This window comes from Bicyclus anynana, chromosome 3 (genome assembly GCF_947172395.1).
Source record: "Bicyclus anynana chromosome 3, ilBicAnyn1.1, whole genome shotgun sequence".
NCBI lineage: Eukaryota > Metazoa > Arthropoda > Insecta > Lepidoptera > Nymphalidae > Bicyclus > Bicyclus anynana.
In genome coordinates, this window is record NC_069085.1 from 15,276,243 (window position 1) to 15,292,094 (window position 15,852).

The 15,852-nt window shown below is 40.8% G+C and overlaps 2 protein-coding genes across 5 annotated transcripts in view; one reads left to right on the forward strand and one right to left on the reverse strand.

Moving 5' to 3' along the window:
* The window catches only part of LOC112058526 (sodium bicarbonate cotransporter 3), a 67,418-nt gene that overhangs the window by 2,235 nt on the left and 49,331 nt on the right, over positions 1-15,852 (forward strand). The gene's annotated exons all lie outside the window — the stretch shown is intronic.
* Positions 7,598-12,978, reverse strand: LOC128199891 (uncharacterized). Its single transcript, XM_052891259.1, has 3 exons — positions 11,010-12,978; positions 10,686-10,912; positions 7,598-7,733 (listed from the first exon to the last, which is right to left on the reverse strand). Exon 1 carries the CDS (start codon positions 12,923-12,925, stop codon positions 11,180-11,182), a length of 1,746 nt encoding a protein of 581 aa, XP_052747219.1. The 5' UTR covers positions 12,926-12,978; the 3' UTR covers positions 7,598-7,733; positions 10,686-10,912; positions 11,010-11,179.

The following is a 15,852-nucleotide window of genomic DNA, read 5'->3' on the forward strand; positions in this document are numbered from 1 at the left end:
CTTAGCACCCATAACACAAGCTACTTTGTATGCTTACTTTGGGGCTAGATAGTGATGTGTATTGTTTAAGTATATTTATTTATTTATTTATTTATAATTATATTAAAGTTATATATAAACTACTAGCGGACGCCGGCGACTTCGTACGCGTGGAATTCAGTTTTTCATATATCCCGCGGATACCTTGGATTTTCCGGGATGAAAAGTAGACTATGTGTAAATCCAGAGTTAAATCTTTTACCATTTCAAATTTCAGCCAAATTGCTCTAGTAACCGCAGCGTAAAGGACGAACAAATATATATCGCGAACTTTCGCCTTTATATTATTAGTGAGATTAGACCAAAGAGTCACTCAAGGTTATAAAAGGCAAAAATATGAATAATTTGAGATGATAATGGCAAAATAACTAAATTAGTCTATTATAATGAGAGCCGTTACAGCCCAGTGGATATGACCTCTACCTTTCGAATCCGGTCTGGGGCATGCACCTCCAAATGTTGTGTGCATTTGAAAGTACACGTGTCTCAAACGGTGAAGGAAAAACATCGTGAGAAAAACTGAGAATTTTCTTAATTCTCTGCGTGTGTGAAGTATGCCAATCCGCATTGGACCAGCGTAGTGGACTATTGACCTAACCCCTCTCATTTTGAGAGGACACTCGAGCTCAGCAGTGAGCCGAATATGGATTGATAATGATGATGATGCTAATGAACTTCAGCCAAGTAACGCTTGCTTCTATTCAATATTGACAAACTGAACGCGCATTGCCTCTCCCGATCGTATGATCGAAGGTCAAAATACTTAAGTTGGTATTAAACTGTAATGTTACGTTAAGGTTTCAGCATTTCAGAGGCTTCCACGCTAAGGCTGTTGAATGAAGGTCGGGCCTTCGATGTAGCCCTGCGCTAATGTTCGTGACGTCCATCCTTTTTTGCGTGCCACTAGAAATAAACTAGCATTAAAAGTTATTCTGGGAAGTGCAGTTATGGAACTGAGTATTGTTGCGCTATTCTGTAACTATGTTTAGTTTAATTTGTAAATGCGACTTTCGAATCTTTTCTTTCTCATTCTATAGTATCGTGTTAGACAGTAAAAGATAGAGGTGAATTCGAAACTCACACTAGCAATTTAGAAAAATATCGTTACAAATAGCCCTACTGTTCAGTAACGATGTTTTTAAACTCGACAGTATGAATTTCGAATTCACCTCTTTCTCTATCTAACACGATACTATAGAATGAGGAATAAAGAATTCGAAAGTCGCACTTGGCTTTATTTCTATCTAAATAGATATATTTTAGAATTTAAACTATCGTGAGTGTTATTCATATTAATTGATTATGACAAACTCACGTGATATTAGGTCGGAGTATGCCCGACTAGTTTCCAACCCATACGGGGCCCTTAGTCATGAGCTGGTTCTTGCATCGCGGCACGATCCAAACTGAAACCCGTATCACGTGAGTTTTAGCCGCGTTACATAGATATAGATATATTTGAATAGAACTAAATGTTAGACAGAGAGATAGAAACGAATTCGGTGATTAAATTGCCGAGCTATGAATGCTATCTCTTACATTCATGAGAACGAACAAGAAGTTAATATAAAAAAGTGCGAACGGTACCTACCTTACCATAAGTTTGACGGCCTCCGTGGCGCAGTGGTATGCGTGGACTTACAAAACGGAGGTCCTGGGTTCGATCCCCGGTTGGACCAATTGAGGTTTTTCTTAATTGGTCCAGGTCTGGCTGGTGGGAGGCTTTGGCCGTGGCTAGTTACCACCCTACCGACAAAAACGTACCGCCAAGCGATTTAGCGTTCCGGTACGACGTCGTGTAGAAACCTAAAGGGGTGTGGATTTCATCCTCCTACTAACAAGTTAGCCCGATTCCATCTTAGATTGCATCATCACTTACCATCAGGTGAGATTGTAGGCAAGGGCTAACTTGTAAAGAATAAAAAAAAAAGTTATGATACCACGACGTTCGCCAAGTTTGGCTGTACATAAAAATGTCCAATTAACGCAAACGTCAGGATAACGAATTTGAAAAGTTCCATTAAGTATGATATTACGTGTTACAAAACTGTTGGCACTTTTCAGTCAATATAAATTTCTATACCACGCTCTTCTCGAGCCAAGGCGCGTTTGGAACCCTCGTTACTTTAATATTAAATTTTCGAGTATGATATTACGTGTTACAAAACTGTGTTCTCAACTTTTCAGTCAATATAAATTTCTATACTACGCTCTTCTCGGGCCAAGGCGCGTTTGGAACCCTCGTAACTTTAATATTAAGTTTTCGAATAATTATTATCACCATTATCTTAAGTTTAATATTATTACCTGACGTTTCGAAAGAGCTTGTAAACTAAGCCTGTTTGAAATAAATGAATTTTGACTTTGACTTTGACTTTGACTTTAGACGTTTGTTATAAAGTCAAAGTCAAAGTCTGTACGTATAACTTTCCCGGTGTCACGATGCCTCAATAAACATTCATCGAATATGGAGTTCGGTCACGTGCGATCTCTTACCCGTAATACCGGTTTCATAACTTTATATTTCAAAGATGGGTTCTGTAACTGAAAGAGATAAAATATAAACCTGCTGTCACTGGATAAAAGCCAAGATTTATAGAACAATCCCGGTATATAATACACTAACTGTCACGATTACCACGATTGTAAAGAACAGACAATTACCCGCACTGCGAAATTATGGAATGCCCTTCCAGCTTCCGTTTTCCCTACCACCTACAACATGGGTATATTCAAGTTAAGAGTGAATAGGCATTTTCTAGGCAAGCGCGTTCCACCTTAGGCTGCATCATCGCTTACTGTCAAGCATGATTGCTGCCAAGCGCTAGCCTATATAATGTAATAAAAAAAAAAGACAACTTTTATAAAATTTCGTTTTATTAAATGTCTGTATATCTGATTGTCTGTTTGTCCGGTCTAATTTCTTCAACGGCTGCAGTGATTTTAATAGAACTTTCACTGAAAGATAGATGAAGTCATTGAGCTACATATAAGCTACTTTACACACCGGAATTCCGGTATCAATTGTGAATTCCTTCCAATGGAGGGAAACCCGTGTCTGCCTACCATTATTTAGTCGCCATAGTATTTTTTTTTTTTATGACAGGACAACGTTTTCCGGGTCAGCTGGTAAATAAATAATGTCGTAACTCGGGTTTAACTATGCGGTTGAATATTTATGCTTTTATTTTATAAGACTCCATTTTCTTAATAGAAATCACTTGAGAGATGAATTGACGGATGAATAAAAAAAAAAAAAAAAAAAATCACAACTGACCTAAAAAACATAAAACGTACCAACTAATCTATAAAGTGGAAAATAACATCATATTACGTTCTACCTGCTGATCACTTTGAAGGCGGTGCTAACCCGGTGATGTATTAATTCAAGCCATGTAAGAGTATCATAAAGATATGGTTTTACAGACTCTCTTTCATGTAGTACCTCTTTCAGAAATTACTTAAATTATTTCAAAACCGGTTTAGCACCGCCTTCAAAGTAGGTTTATTTTTCCATTTTTAGTATAATACTAGATATAGATCTAGGCAAAAAAAAATTTGCCTAACGTATGTTGCTATGAGTCGTGTTAAAACATTGGATGTAGTAGCCTTGTCTGATTACAACAAATTAATGATTAGGCCACACGATGTAAAAGCATTGAAAGGCCACGCGATTACGCAACTTGAATTACATCTCAAAGCCCAAGCATAAGGTAGCTACTCTAAACCGTTGAGGAGTTCCATTATCTGTCCTTCGTCTTTATCACTAGACCCCTAATGACAGTCACAACCCATCTAGGTGAAAAGTTCTTATCAATGCAAATTAATCAAGCCCAATCACAAGATAGATACTGTAAACCATTGAGAAAATTTCTTAACTGTCCATTGTCTTCATCATCAGACTCCTAATGACAGTCACAACACACGAAGGTGCAAAGTCGTCATGAATACAAATTGATTAAGCCCAATTACAAGGTAGCTACTCTAAACCGTTGAAGAGTTCCAATACTTGACCTTCGTCTTCATCATTAGACCCATAATGACAGTCACAACCCACCTAGCTGGAAAGTTCTCGTTGATAATAATAAATCAAGCCCACTCACAATGTAGCTACTGTAAAGTGTTGAGGAGTTCCAGTTAATGTCCCTTGTCTTCATCATCAGACAGTTGCAACTCATCTTGATACAAAGTCCTCATTGATTAAGCCTCTCATAAGGTAGCTACTGACCGTTGAGGAGTTCCTTTACCTGTCTTTCGTCTTCATCATCAGACTTAATGACAGTCACAACCCATCTAGGTGGAAAGTCCTCATCAATACAAAATAATTGAACCCAAACACGAGGTAATTGCTGCAAACCGTTGAAGAGTTTCCAAGCCTGCGTTTCGACTTCATCATCAGGTCGACTCCAGACCTTCATTGAATTGTAGTGCTTCAAAGTGCTTATTGGAAAAAATATTAAACGCTATAGTTGCCCTTGCGATTTTTTAAAGTTCCCCTCGATTACTCCAGGATCCCATCATCAGAACCTGACATGATGACAATGACTCGTATTGAGAACCTCCTCCTTTTTTTTAAGTTGGTTAAAAACTGACTTTTTAAAGAAACGTTGTGCAGTGATCGTGCAAAGATAGTCCATTGATTGAATCCAGTTACAATTTCAGGACTGAGTATTGCATTTTTCAAAGCTCATATAACATTTCAATGTCTTAGACGTCTTATATTTTACTAACCGAGGCCATGCGGTTTCTGCCAGCACAGTTCCCATTCCCGAGAAAATGGGAATGAAATATAGCCTACGACACTCACAAACAACGTGGCTGTGGTTTTCTACTAGTGGTAAAAGAATTTTCGAAACCGGTATAGTAGATCCACAGATTACCCCCTACAATATCACAAACTTTTCCTTATTATAATATTAGTAATTTAGAAAGCTCCAAAATTCACATTGTTAAAAGTTACTTAAAAGGTCGTAGAAAAAGATAAGGGATCTTTTAAACAAAATTCACAGATACTGAAAAAAATGTATCCCCTAAAAGGCGGACCAAACAATAGATTTTTCTCCCAATTTCCTTTTCGAAATTTTCTTCGGTATTATAGAATAACGTTTTATTTAACTTGAAAATATTTAAGACATTTTCGTTATCAAAAGCAATGTTTTACAAAAAAGTGTCGTATTTTTTAATGGAAATATTACAAGAATAATTTATTAGTATGCGTGATTGTTGTAAACATGACCTAATGTGCCCCACTTCCTCGGAAACTTTTTGTCAAATCAAACGTGATTGTCAAATAAAATTTGACAATTTGCGTCGTTCCTGGAAAAGCGTTTGTCAAACATAGCTTGATGAAAGTCAAGTTTGACAACATGTTAGTTCGTATCCAAAATTTGTTCGTATATTACTACGAAACTACTGCACCGATTTAAAAAATATTTCATCAATAAAAAGCAACATTATCAGCGAGTTACACAGGCTACATTTCATCGCCGTATTCCGCCAGTAATTGAAACTACGCGGGTAAAATTGCGAGTGTGTCTACTAGTATAGGTAAATGATTTTGCGGTGATTCCAGAGATTCTAGCGTCTAATGGCTTTATCTTGCAAAAAGAATGTCTTTGTATGATGTGACAGGTTCGCTTTGTTCTCTGTAATATATGGCTTATTATTTATGCACTACTTGTTAAGTACTATCAGGTAGATTAACGCTCTAGGCCAGGGTTTCTCAAACTTTCGGCTCCACGAACTCCTGTTAAAATTTCCGTGTGACAGCGAACCCCCTTACTAACTAATGAACCCCCTCCCCCCTCCCCCCAAAGAAAAAAATAATTTGACTGTTGAAGAAAATAAGGTTTTTATTTAAATAAAAGGTTACACATAAAGTACCAAAAGAAATGTCTTGCTAATATTAATGGGATGGGTGTGCCTGTTACTTGTCGCAAATGGAATCAATGTTAGGAGTAATTTTGGACAATTTTAACCTTAATTCTGACTCGGTATCAGTTATCAAGCCACCATTACGTAAATCTTGTCGCGAACTCCCTGCTGTCGAATGGCAAATCCCTAGGGGGTCCGCGTACTTTGAGAAATCCTGCTCTAGCAAATGGCAAAGTTGCCTGCACACAGTCAATGTTATTGTCAATATAAACTGCTAAGATTTAAGTGGTAAAGTTTTTATTACTATCTTAGTAAAGATACCAATACTGGTTTATATTATGTGGCTAGAAGAGATAACAATACAGTCAATCTCATCCATGACTGTCTTCTATGCGGCATCGTACTAGAACCAACGATATTATATATCATAGATATGTTACGTCTCTACAAAATCAGAGCAAAAAGTGATCCGAATTTAGCTACTCCACTCAGCACACATGCACTATTTTGTGTTTACTTACATTATACATATATTTAAGTATATGTAGTTTTTACACTCCCTGAACACACAACTCGACATTGTAGACAATTTGTTTAAATAACTTTCGTTGTTAACTAAGCGACTAAATGAAATTAAGACAATTATACACATTTGTCCGCCTCAGTTTTGATGTATGATCTCTAGTATAAAACATCATTGACTAGAACTCTATATCGCTAGCGTTGCTAGGTCAATACCAGTAGAGAAAACTAAAGGTAAATTTAGAAAATACATAAATATTAAATTTACCCGAGGAAGGATCGAACTCAGGACCTCCCAGTTAATAAGCAAGACCTGCGCTATACTAATCGGCCCACTGGCATGCACCATAGAGAAGCAAAATGCCTTTACCCTGAGAACCTAATATGAGCCTGTATTAATTATTATTGTAGAAATGATTTTCCATTTAGTATAATATAAATAGTGCTTACCTAAGTTACAAACCTTATGCAAGCCACGGTCGACGAAAAAGGTGATTGTAGGCTTACACTTACGCAAAATAAACCACGCTTAATTAATACTACAAAATATTTCAACGCAAATAAGTTAGATTATAAAAGGGATGGCTATAAACCTACAGGTTATAATAAATACAAGGCCATTCACAAAGGGTATTTACGTCGCGATAGGGCCTTTTGTAAGTAAATAATGTAATAGTGAATATACCCTTGAAAATGAGAAGGACAAAGGGCTTACGTGTCTTATTAAAGTTAATTTACTCATTGTATTCGTTAACAATATTTATTATTTGAGCAATGTTTTCTTTTTTCTGTAATCTTATTTAGTATTGGAGCACATCAGAATTAATTGGTGGTCAACCTTGACGTTTTAAAAGTGCTTCAGTTCAGCTTCACGAGACATTGTTGTGGGCCACATGTTAGCCTACGGACGGTAAGCAAAGATGCAACCTACGGTGAAAAGCGCTTTCCTAAAGCTACTATTACACATGCTTATTTAAAGCACGAAAGCATGCTACTGTTGAGCAGTTACTACTTCTTCTTCTTCTTCTTTCCTGGGCCTTTTCCGCACTTGGCCATTTGTGTTTGGCCGTTGTACGTTGGTCCCTTTGGTGCTGGTCCCCGCCGGAGTTACTCCAGCCAGCCGAGCTCGCTCCAGAAGTTTAGCAGGCCGCCCAGGTCGCCGAACGCCTCATGGAGTGTTGCTGGGGATCCAATGTGTGCTGCGCGTTGTACGGATACACCTCTGCATCTAAGCATAACATGTATCGGGGTTTCCTCTTCCTCCATGCATGCTCTGCACAGAGGACTGTCGGTTATACCTAGAACCGAAAGGTGTTTATTTAGTGAACAGTGCCCTGTCATTAGTTCTGTTACCGTTTTGAGTTTGCTACGTTTAAGATTAAGTAGTTTTGTTGTTAGTCGTGGGTTGAGGTTTGGAAAGGCCTCCCTAGTATGTTTGCACTCATTTGTTTTGGCCCATGACTCTGCATGTGACATCAGCGTGTCCCTGCGGAGCCATGTTTTGTACTCACTGAAGGGTATTGGTACTATAGGAAGTGGTCCATTAACCTTCAGTGTTGTACCTTTGCGTGCGAGTTCGTCTGCTCTGTCGTTTCCCGTGTTACCGTTATGACCCTTCACCCATTTTAGTGTGACGTTATTTGTTTTTGTTAAGTTTGTTAGAGCTATGTGACAGTCTGAGATAAGCTTTGAGGAGGTCGTGTGTTTTTCAAGAGCTTTTAGTACTGCTTGACTATCACTGCATATGTTTATATTAAAATTTGTTACCTTTCTAGCGTTCATTGCTAGAGCCGCAGTTGTGATTCCAACGCATTCGGCCTGGAAGACGGAGTTGCTCTTACCCAGTGCTTGTGTGATGTTTATGTTGAACTCTGGACAGTAGACTCCAGTACCTGTTCCTGTGTTTGTTTTTGATCCGTCTGTGTACACTTCCACTGTGTGTACATTTGGTTTTGTTTCCGTATCATTTATGATGATGTTGTATTTCTTGTCCATCAGGTGTTGTTTCATTGTTTTGTCACATATCCACCCTAGGTTTGGGTGTTTTGCCATTTCTTTCATTAATATGCTTGCATGGCCTGTGTTTGTATCTTTCCATTGCCCGCTAGATTTTAGTCTGAGGGCTGTTAAAGTTGCTTCCTCTTTAATACGTAGGTGAAGGGGTGGTATTCCCAGTATTACCTCTAGAGCGGTTGTGGGTGTTGTACCCATGCTGCCTGTTATTGCTAGACATGCTTGCCTTTGGAACTTTTGTAGTTCTTGCTGGCTTGTTGTTAGTAGTGTTCTAGGCCACCAGATTATGGAGGCATAGGTCATAGAACTTCTTACCACTGTTTCATATAGCCATTTCACTATGTGTGGTTTAAGGCCCCACGTTTTCCCTATCATGCGTTTGCATTGAGTCATGATTATGGTTGATCGTTGGATCTTTGTGTCTATGTGTTTCTTCCAGTTCAAGTTTTGGTCCATTATTACCCCTAAATATTTTACCTCAGTGGATAGTGTTAGGGTTGTATTGAATAGTTTAGGTAGTTTCTTGAGGTCAGGCTTCCTCTTGTTTGTAAAAAGTATTAGTTCTGTTTTCTTTGGGTTTACAGATAGTTCATTTTCTGTGCACCATCTTTCTATTTGTTTAAGTGCATTTTGCATTATGTTGCCTAATGTGTTTTCATGTTTGCCGCTGATGAGTATTGTTATGTCATCCGCGTATCCTATCGTGGTGTAGCCTTTGGCGTTCAGTTTCCTTATCAGGTCATCCACCACCATGTTCCACAGGAGCGGCGATAGGACGCCGCCTTGAGGGCAGCCCTTGGCCACTAGGCCATGTATCTTGCCATTTATGTCGATTTGTATAACTCTTTGTTTTAGGAGTGCATTTATCCATCTCCGCAAAGTCAGAGGTACCTTGTACTTGTCCAAGGATTGATCTATGCTTTTAAAAGTGGTTCTGTCAAAGGCACCCTCTATGTCAATGAAGGTTGCTAGTGTTGCCACTTTGTTTTCTAGATTGTGTTCGATTTTGCTCACTACCGTGTGTAGTGCTGTTTCTGTCGATTTTCCTGTGCAGTAAGCATGTTGGTTTCTGTGAAGGGGCGTTTTGCTTAGCACCCCATCGCGTAGATATCTATCTCCTAGCCTTTCTAGGGTTTTCAGTAAGAAGGATGTAAGGCTAATTGGTCTGAAGGATTTTGGGTTTGTATAGTCGTTTTTTCCTGGTTTTGGGAGGAAAATGACTTTGACCGTTCTCCACGTTTGTGGGATGTATCTATGTGCTAGACATGCTTTAAATAAAGTCGTTAGCCATGGTGTTAGTTGTTCTGTGCCCCATTGTAAGAGAGCTGGAAAGATTTCGTCAGTTCCTGGTGATTTAAAGGGGTGAAAGGAGTTAATTGCCCACTTTAATCTGTCTTTTGTCACTATGCTGTTTGCTAGTTCCCAGTCGTCAGCCGTTGGTGGGACATTGTGTTCATTTTTCCATGCTGGACTGTTTATTATTTTGCAGCCAGGAAAGTGTGTATCTATCAAAGTTTCACTTATTTCTTGATCTGTGTTTGTGTATGTGCCATCTGCTCTCTTTAGTGAGCCTAGGGTAAGTGAATGGTCTTTCGATAAGATTTTCCTCACTTTGTTTGTATTATCATAGGAATCGATGTTTGTGCAGAATTTGCGCCACGCTTTAGTGTCTTTCTGCCTGACGATATGTTTATATTCATTCTGGTTGTCTTTGAAAGCGTCCCAGTCTGAGGGTTTCCTGGTGTTTTTCGCTTTGTTGTATAATTTCCTTAATTGTTTCCTTCTGTGTTCAAGCTCTGGGCCCCACCAGCTGTGTATTGGGGTTTGTTTTGTTGCATGTGTTTTTAATGGGCAAGCTTTTTCGAAGCTACTTCTCATTTGTTTCGGTATTTTGTCAACTACGTTGTTAATTCCGTTAATATTGTTCAGTTTTGCCATTGTCAAACTGCCTGTTGTATCGTGTAAAAGGCGTTTGTAGATATGTGTGTTTGTCTTCCTTGGGTTTCTCCATGGAGTGTCTTGTTTTTTGATTAGGTTTATTTCAAAACTTATTCTGCGATGGTCGCAGAGTGATAACTCTTGACATACGTGCCAGTTGGTTACTCTGTCTTCAATGTTGTTAGATGCGAGGGTGATGTCCACTATCGTTTGAAATCTGCTTGATACGAAAGTTGGTTCTTTCCCCCTGTTTAGAATGCTAAGGTTAGTGGTTAATAGGTATGAGATTAGTTGCTCACCTCTCTTGTTGTTGTCTTCACTGCCCCATAGGGAGTGGTGTGCATTTGTGTCCACTGCTATTATGAGGTCAATGTTGCCTTCTTCACAATATTTGATGAGGTTCACGACCTGTTGCGGTGGTATTTGTTCTTCAATTGGTAAGTATAGCGATGCCAGGATTAGCGGCCGGGCTGGCGCCTGCGACGAAAGAGGCGTTCCTTTTTGTATTCTTACTGTAGTTAGGTCTCTGTAACAGTATTGGGTTAATAGTGTCGCTGCAATGCAGCGTGGCATATAAATACATGTTCTAGGCGGTTCGTTAAGGCTATTATAGAGTAACTTACCGCTGCAGTTGCTGAGTCCGCATACTGTGTTATTCCTGACCCACGGCTCTTGGATCAGGGCTATGGTGTCAGCGTGGACCTCCAGCTGTCGCCGTAGAGCCGCTACAGCCAGTATTTTGTGCTGGAGGTTGGCCTGCAGCACTTGTATGGTACTGAACGCTAAAAGAGAATCAGTTTGGGTGGGCCCCAGGGGCCCACTCTTGGATGAAGATGTTTAGATGGTCCATGGAGCCATCTGAATCATCAGAGTTCACTTCCTCCGACTCACGGCATCCTTCCCATGGTGTCCCATCCGAGGAGGGTGGTGCACTAGGTCCGGGTGCCGTGAAGTCGGGTTCAGTGTTGTCTGAGATGTTTTTACCGGGGGTTTTGGTAACAGAGGCCTCTGTCTTTGAGTCAGCTGCCTTTGTTCCCGTTGTTTCGGTCTCCATCTTAGAGGCGGGAGGGAGGTCCCACCCTGGTGGTATCTCACTCAGTTCTTCATTCCGGAAGAATCTGAGATAGATGGAGCCGGTCATGTAGGCCATCCTTCTCTCATGTGAGAGGATTTTCTCGATTTGTTCCTGGGGTATTCCCATAACTAGGAATACTCCAGGAGGCCGGCTGTTTGTCCTCTTGTAGTTGTACAAAGACCATGATTTTACATCGTAGGCCGGGTTTTGACGGCTGAGGACCCGGTGCAGAGTACCAATGTCCCCGTCGTAATCCGGCACATAAAGAGCCGTCTTGATCCGGCTTGGGATGTCGCATTGCCTTTGTACGACCACAGTGTGATTCTCCCGTGGTGACTTCAGCCGTGGGACGACTGCGTGTAGCCACTGGAGTGAAGGTTCATCCTTGCACCACAGTTTTAGGACGCCCTCACTTAAGATGGCCTTCCCTGTGAAGACTGGTGCATGGGTAAGAGGCAGACCCGGTATAGGGTCTTGTAGGCAGGTTCCAATTATCTCTTTTGAGATCTGGCTTTGGATGCCCGCCGCCTCCTGGTTTGTAAGATCGCTCTTTGGTTGTAGGGCGATCGCGACGCTAAGATGTGGTTGCGCCACACTCGCGTACGTCGCCCCAGCCCTTGTGCGTCTTTCCGTTTTTTGCCGTTTATGAAGTCCCCGGGGCGAGATCGTATCGTCAAGCCTATCCCGCTTTTTGCCGGACTGGCTCGTCGACGACGACGCCGCAGGGTTCCCGCCCTTGCCGTCGGCCTCACCGCCACTTCGCCCACTAGAATTGCAGGCGGCGGGGTGTGTCCGACGTTGGGCGGGGATGTTTAGACTTTGTGCGTTTGAATTGGGATTGAAAATGCCTTTGGCCGGTCTTGATGGGAACACACCCGTGGTATGGTTTGTCCCCGGACGTGAAGCGACATTCACCGCGGGTGAGCTGCCGCCGGATGTCGACTGCAGCCCAGTCCCACTTGGACCATCTGAGCCCCCTATCCGGTTATTACCTGTCACCTGGGTGTCCCCGCCCGTCCTTGCCATTGGCCTATTCAATTCCTCCCCTACTCGTTTGTTTGTCCGTTTTCGTCTTTTGTTTTTGTTTTTCCGCCTTTTGTGCCTGGGCACCACTTGGGTCCAGGCAGAGTCGAGATTCGGAGGCGGGAGTGCGGCAGCCAAGGAGGAGGTGTTTATCGTATTGTCCATCGTGTCGGTCAAGGTTAGTCGAGTGGGCTTTATTTGTGGGGTCCGTTGTTCTGGAATGGTGGTATGTTCATTTAAAGCGGGTCCGTCGGTCCGTTGGGAGTAGCAAATGGGTCGTTGGGCGTGCTGAGCACGAGGCGGTACCTTGCCCCCCCCAGAGTACGTGGGGCAGACCGCAGCCACGCTTCCGGCCGTGGCCGGTTGCGATGGCGCGGTGAGGGATTCCCCGTTTCCGGGACCCTCCTGGGTAGGTAAAATTACTTTTGGTGCCGTCTCCATTTTGGTTTGCAAAGGGTGAGTAGTTTTGTATAGTATTTGTATGTAGTAGTGTGGTGAGTGTAATGAGTGTTACGATGGGGGCGTGAAAGAGGTGGGAAGATTGGGGTTTTATAGGTACGGGTTTGGCGTTACGGGATCATGGATAAAGGGTTGTAGGAACCTTGCCAGAGTTTGGAGTGTCTCTGGCCCGACCATTTTTTGGATCAGTCTTTCAGAGGTGATTTAGACCTCACGGTCACTGGTTACCGCTTCATGGTCACGAAGTGACCATGGCTGTGTCAGGTTATTTGCCGCCGCCTGAGGTTCGGCGTTGACCTTTTACAGTAGGTATGGTCCCTCCTACTAACCCTCCTCCTTTTGCATCCGGGCTTGGGACCGGCATGGGCGGAGTTTTACTTATTAGCATTCAGTTACTACTTATTAGCATGTCTAATAATGAGCATACTTATTAGCATTGCTAATAATGAGCATACTTATTAGCATTGCTAATAATGAGCATGCTTATTTCGAACTTGCTCAAGAATCAACAGTCGTGCGATTTAAGACCACGCTACTTGCTGCGCGGGTGGAAGAGGCGTGCTTTTAGCGCGTCTGAACAGGTTTGCTTATTGATTATGCTAGTCGATCAGCATTGCTATTCTATGTTCTCTTCACCTTCATCTCTACCTGTCTAACACGATACTATAGACAGAGAGCGATAGATACAAATTATTAATGTGTAATTGGAATGTTTGCTTTGAGCATGCTTATTCAGGAGCATACATAAAATTTTTTTTATTGCTAGCAAATGTAAACTGATGATAAGCATGCTCGTATGGAGCATATGAAGCACGTTTTTAGCATGCCATTTCAGAGCATGTGTAACAGTACCTTAATAGATGAAAATCAGCTGTCATTTTTCTAGTTATATTTACGAAAATTGGAACATTCGTTGACTATTGAATTTTTACGAGTAGTATTATGTATTCCATGCTAAAGTGTTTAAAGTTCCACTTTTTAAAAGGCTTAAAATGAGGCATAGAAGTTTACACCGATTTACTCTAGTCTAGAACAATATCACCGGCGTACGCTAGTCAGAAGTAATTAGTAAGATTGACTTAAAATTGAATTACTAATCTCACTAACACCAACAACCAAACACTTTGACAAGACCGCAATAGTGTTGAGTACCTAACTAACTCGGCCAAATAATGGTGTGTACTTAACTAATTGCTACATCGTAATAGTTTGAAGTCCTAGTAAGTACAATATTGGCTACGTAATAAACGTTGCCAATACGTAGGCACGTAATAAACGAGACGCAATAAACGTTGCCAATACGTAGGTATTATTAGACACTACTGTGCTGCAAAAACTACTACTAGACACGGGCATAAATTAGTTATTTCTGCGTATCGTCTCCAAAGAGTTAAAAAATCTTTTGTAGGTTTGGGTGTACTCTTCTATAACAAGATCCTCAAGACTGTGATGGACTTGCCAATGCACAACTTTAAGCAATGTGTTAAAAAACATTTACTTAGTCGAGGTTACTACAACATTGATGAGTTCCTTAACGATAAAAGTGCTTGGAGGCCATTGGATCATCAGCTTCCACCTTCACACAGGAAGTAAAACTATAAGAAATTGTAATTGTTATCAATTGTAAATTATAATACTGTATGATTTTTTCATTTCAAAACTGTTGAGTTTCTTGCCGGTATCTTCTCAGCAGAACCTGCCTTCCGAACCGGTGGTAGAATCTTTACAAATAGTCAACTGACGTGTCAAAAGTGCTTGTAAATTGAGCCTACTTGAAATAAATGAATTTTTATTTTTGAAAAAAAAAAGGGGAAAGCCAACAGAAGTTCTGCAACAAGTCCAAAGGAGGAAGCTCGAATACCTGGGTCATATAATGCGAAACTCCAAATATGACCTACTCCAGCTTATTATCCAGGCAAAGATAAAGTGGAAACGAAGGCCTGGTCGTAGACGTACCTTGGCTCAAGAACTTACGCCAATGGTATGAGTACCAGATCACTCTTTCGGGCAGCAGTGAACAAAGTGAAATTAGCCTTAATGATTGCTGACCTCCGATAGGAGGTGGCACTATCACTAATACGTAGGTACGTAATAAACGAGAGCCGTGATAGCCCAGTGGTTATGACCTCTGTCTCCGATTCCAGAGGGCGTAGGTTCGAATCCGGTTCGGAGCATGCACCTCCAACTTTTCAGTTTGTGCATTTTGTGAAACTAAATATCACGTGTCTCAAACGGTGGAGAAAAAACATCGTGAGGAAACCTGCATACCTAAGAATTTTCGTAATTGTCTACGTGTGTGAAGTCTGCCAATCCGCATTGAGCCAGCGTAGTTTACTATTGACCTAACCCCTCTCATTCTGATAGGAGACTCGAGCTCAGCAGTGAGCTGAATATGGGTTGATAATGATAAGGTAGTTTGAACTATACCTACCTACTCATTTTATCTTCAAAAACATAAAAACTTCTAAGTTAACAATAAAGGTACGCCCAACACACCCATTTTGTATATCTATAAAAGATAAATATCATACATTTTTTTTGTTATATTTCGAAAGGGTAAGGTAGCATTTTTGATGAAACCTCCCAGGAGGCTTGACATTTTCCGACACTTCCAATTATTATTATTATCATATTTTAATCAGTTTACACAAAATCTTGAGATTTTAAACACCGAAACCTTCCTTATAAATCACTCTCTATTGCTGAAAACCGCCTGAAAATCCGTTTTTAAGTTTTAAGAGTTTATTGCGAACAGTCAGACGGCTTTGTCTTATCAAATATTTACATTTTTATTATTACCTAAGATTATATAACCTATTATTAACCTAAGCCACATATTCGTGTTATTCTAGGTAATATTCTAGTGTCATTATTAACCACGCGAATTTCAGTTTGAGCAGCATTCAGAC